General features: G+C 39.4%; 1 protein-coding gene across 1 annotated transcript in view; it reads right to left on the bottom strand.

Moving 5' to 3' along the window:
- The window catches only part of LOC107561505 (PH domain leucine-rich repeat-containing protein phosphatase 2-like), a 47,552-nt gene extending 43,265 nt beyond the window's left edge, over positions 1-4,287 (bottom strand). The window contains exons 1-3 of the mRNA XM_016245958.1: positions 4,281-4,287; positions 4,009-4,199; positions 1,227-1,352 (exon numbers count right to left, since the gene is read on the bottom strand). Coding sequence (XP_016101444.1) covers positions 1,227-1,352; positions 4,009-4,199; positions 4,281-4,287 — 324 coding nt within the window. The remainder of the gene's footprint in view (positions 1-1,226; positions 1,353-4,008; positions 4,200-4,280) is intronic.
- Positions 4,288-4,541: the final 254 nt, after the last annotated feature.

Here is a 4,541-nt window from a genome sequence, read left to right as displayed (position 1 = left end):
ACCACCTACAAAACACACAGCTCATCAACATCCCGCTCTTTACACCCCCATATGCTGCGATACGGCTGATATCAAAATAAGGTTATGCATGACGCAAAGCCTAACCATGAGAAAATCAGTGTACTGCAAGGCCTTGGCTTCAATGCTTTATTGCTTGAATTAAATGGTGGACCAATGGTAAAAGACCACCAATGTTATGCGAACATGTATTTATTTATTTGTTTATTATTTAGTTAGTTAGTCCAATAAACCATTTTCTGACTGTTATTTCATGTCAGGTTTTAATAAGAATTACAATCTTTTGTTCATCAAGAAATACAGTTTATTCATCAGCTACATTAAAATGTGGTTCCATCCAATCAGATTTTTAAGCTGCAAAAATCATTACGGTGACATCATCATTCAGTCAAAATGCCTTATGATTATAATGAAATAAAGTCTTAATATGATACAGAAGCAGTTTAGCATAATCTTTATTCATTTCTATTATTATTTATAAAAAAGGGTTAAAGTAGGAAAACAACTTTACTTAAAAACAGGGTGCAACTATACATGCTATTCTTGTCATGAGCATCAAGGTGTGGGGGCGCTGCGGTGCAAATTCCACCTATGCTTAGAACATGTTAACTCAGATTCGTAGAAAAAATATAAACAATGACTTGAACTGAACTGAAAGGCTCTTTTATTATGGAGTCGATCAGAGCTCACAGCACAACGGCTGTAGCGACGCACATTAGACACACAAACGCTCTCTTTCTCATCTATCATGCAACCTCAAACAGCCCATTACTGCAGGATCACCCTCGCACACAATTGTGCAGAATGCGTTTTGCATTATTCAGGACGGTTCTGGCGTTGGACAGCTCTCTGTGCTCTCCAGAGATGGTCAGACCTCATTAGACTCCAGAGACGCAGCCGGAGTTTGGAATGCCAATTCATTAGGTGATTAAGACAAATGAGGACCAACCGAGCAAAGAGAAACCAAACAAAAAAGCAAACATACAAGTTCAGGACAATAAATGTGCGTGTTCAAGACACAGACAGCTGTTTCAGCAAAGCTGTTCACTGCAGGCGGCGGGGACGGAAAATACAAACACGTACAGTCTGTGGGGTTTTTTTATTGCAAAATCGAAAGAAGAGAAAACACTGATCGGCTGTTGAATCACTGTGGCCCTGCTAATGAAATCTTAATGCATGTCTAGATGAGATAAAGCAAATTCACTCACTTTAGAAGCCTGCCGGTGCCAGCGCTGGTAGTCGGTCAGCGTGTCAAAGTTAACGTAGTAGGTCTGAGCCTGCGGTCCGGCGGAGCTGAACATCAGACAGTGTTGCCTCCGCTTCACCTCCTCCACCTGAGCCAAGAAAGCAAGGTTTCACCCGTCAACTGTTGGTAATGGAGACTTTACAAGCTTTGAAAAAACTTTTAGTTTTTCCTAAGAAGCAGCTATTCTGCCTCAGATATTATGGAAATCATATGCTTTCAAAAATATACTTAAAGGAATTAAGTAATCCACACGACTCCAGTCCATCAATTAACTTCTTGTGAAGTGAAAAGCTGAGTGTTTGTAAGAAACAAATCCATCATTAAGATGTTTTAATTTTAATTTTAAACCATCGATTCTGACTACAATAGGTGTCCATAAAATGTGACCCTGGAGCACAGAACCAGTCATAAGCAGCACGGGTATATTTGTAGCAATAGCCAACAATACATTGTATGAGTCAAAATTATCGATTTTTCTTTTATGCCAAAAATCATTAGGATATTAAGTAAAGATCATGTTCCATGAAGATATTTTGTACATTTCCTACCGTAATTATATTAAAACTTGCATTGCACTTGACTTCATTTGGTCAACTTTAAAGGCAATTTTCTCAATATTTAGATTTTTTTTGCACCCTCAGATTTCAGATTTTCAAATAGTTGTATCTAACTTGTGCCAAATATAGTCCTATCCTAACAAACCATACATCAACGGAAAGCTTATTTATTCAGCTTTCAGATGATGTATAAATCTCAATTTCGACAAATTGACCCTTATGACTGGTTTTGTGCTCCAGGGTCACATACGAGTCCGCTTCCAATGAAAAAGTCCATCCTCTGTTGTCCTTTCAAATTAAAATCCACACACATACACTATGTATGGACAAAAGTATTGGGACACCAATGACTTGTGCATATGGCTACAGTCATTTTAGACACTTCCAAAACTGTTGCAACAGAGATGAAAATACAATTTCTGAATACATGAATTATGATTCCATCTTTGTTGCCACAGTTTTGGAAGTGTCTTTTTCTGTTCTAAAGAAGGGGGTGTCCCAATACATTTGTCCATACAGTGCATGTACAAGTCATTGGTGTTTGGTGATGAGTCTTTGGCTCAAGGAATTCATTTAAAGTCACACCAGAGGTGTTCAGCTGGCTTTCTGCAGAGCAGTCAAGTTCTTACACACTGACTGAATCAATCATTTCTTTTTGATCCTTGCCTTATACACAGAGGCATTGTCATGTTAGAATAGAAAAGTGTCCTGTCCAAACTGTTGCTGTAAAGTTAAAAGCACACAATTATGGAAATTACTCAAGTAGTCAAACCTGTTCATTAGAAGGGGGTGTCCCAATACTTTTGTCCATATAGTGTATTTTGTTTAGAACTGTTTTTGGCTTCATAAACGGTGCTTGATCTGTGCATATTTCTCTCCGGATTCAGACCAGATGACTTTTTCACTGGAGAAAGCAATATTATGCATAGAGGCTTGAAGCAAGTTTGAAGTTAAAAATGCCTTAAAGGGACATTTCACCCAAACATGAAAATGACCCCATGATTTACTCACCCTCAAGCCATCCTAAGAGTATATGACTTTCTTCTTTCAGACAAATACAATTGGAGTTATATCAATTGGAGGTTTTGAAGCCCAAGAAAACGCATCCATACATCATAAAAAGTGCTCCACACGGCTCCAGGAGCTTAATAAAGGCCTTCTGATGCGATGCGTTTGTGTAAGAAAAATATCCATATTTAAAACTTTATAAACTGTAATCTCTAGCTTCCGCTAACTGTGGTAAACACGTTCACGAGAGAGTGGCGTTCCAGCGGATGACGTAGGACGTAGATGTAGCATACGCTCCGGCGAGAAGTGACGAAAACAAAACACCGGTCACAAATTAGAAATACAAACCAAGGATTTCGATATTAGCCAAGAGGAGACTGGTTTTCCTTTGCTGTAAACAAAGCTTGGGATCTTGCGAAACTAGCATGTTCTCTAGCTTAAGAAACATGGATTTGTTTCTTACAAACATGCAGCTTTTCACTTCACAAGACATTAACTGATGGACTGGAGTGGTGTGGATTACTTGTGGATTATTGTGTTGTTTTTATCAGCTGTTTGGACTCTCATTCTGACGGCACCCATTCACTGCAGAGGATCCAGTGGTGAGCGAGTGATGCAATGCTACATTTCTCCAAATCTGATGAAGAAACCTCCATCTTGGATGAACTGAGGGCAAGTAAAAATTTTAATTTTTGGGTGAACTATTCCTTGAAGTGTGAACTAAATGTAATATGCTTTGAAACTTGATTTCATGTTAATTGCAAATAAAATTAAATGTAATATAGTGCTTTTTGAGCTTATATGCAAGTGCATTTCCTTTCTCCATCACAACTTTTTAAACTGAAGAATTCATGCAAGTGCTCGACTGCCAGACGTCCACTTAAAGTGTATTACAACAGACTGAAGCTGAAATGATTCGGAGCTGAAAGTATTGTGTGTGGTAATCGACAGCATGCCACACATACGGTCCACAGACATAAAGTGGAAAACAACCCAGAATGTTCCTTTAACACACACTGGAGATAAAAGGTCTGATTGTCGTGTGTCTCCCTCCCTTCCTTCCTCATCCTCATTCACTCACAGCTGTGTTGATGCATCTGCTCTCTGTTATCTGTTCCTGGAGCCCAGGGCGCGCGTGTGTGTGTGTGTGTGTGTGGGTGGGTGTCTGTGGACACCTACCTTCCCCCCGACCAGGGGTAGTATGTGCATCTTGCCGGTCAGGCTGTCCTTGACAGAGGCAACGATGAGACTCGTCCCGCACAGGATGACCTGCCGCTCAGCCCATTTATGGAGCTGCGTCTTTCCCTTTCTGACGCTGAACACGCCTTTCAGAAGAGTCCGCTCCTGTTGGTCTGCGTTCACCGGTTTCTCTGTGCAAACACACACACACACACACACAACAGTCAACCAACTGCCATTTATAGTATATATGTGACCCTGCAACACAAAACCAGTCATAAGTAGCACGGCTATATTTGTTGCAACAGCCAACAATACAGTGTATGGGTCAAAATTATCGATTTTTCTTTTATGCCAAAAATCATTAGGATAATAAGTAAAGATCATGTTTCATGAAGATATTTTGTAAACTTCCTACTATAAATATATCGAAACTTAATTTTTGATCAGTAATATGCATTGCTAAGAACTTCATTTGGACAACTTTACTTTAAAGGCACCCTCAGATTCCAGATTATCAAAAAGTTGTATCT

Source organism: Sinocyclocheilus grahami, unplaced genomic scaffold (genome assembly GCF_001515645.1).
Source record: "Sinocyclocheilus grahami isolate Dianchi unplaced genomic scaffold, SAMN03320097.WGS_v1.1 scaffold776.1, whole genome shotgun sequence".
NCBI lineage: Eukaryota > Metazoa > Chordata > Actinopteri > Cypriniformes > Cyprinidae > Sinocyclocheilus > Sinocyclocheilus grahami.
The sequence above is the reverse complement of the archived record's forward strand: the minus strand, read 5'-3'. Positions and strand labels throughout refer to the sequence as shown.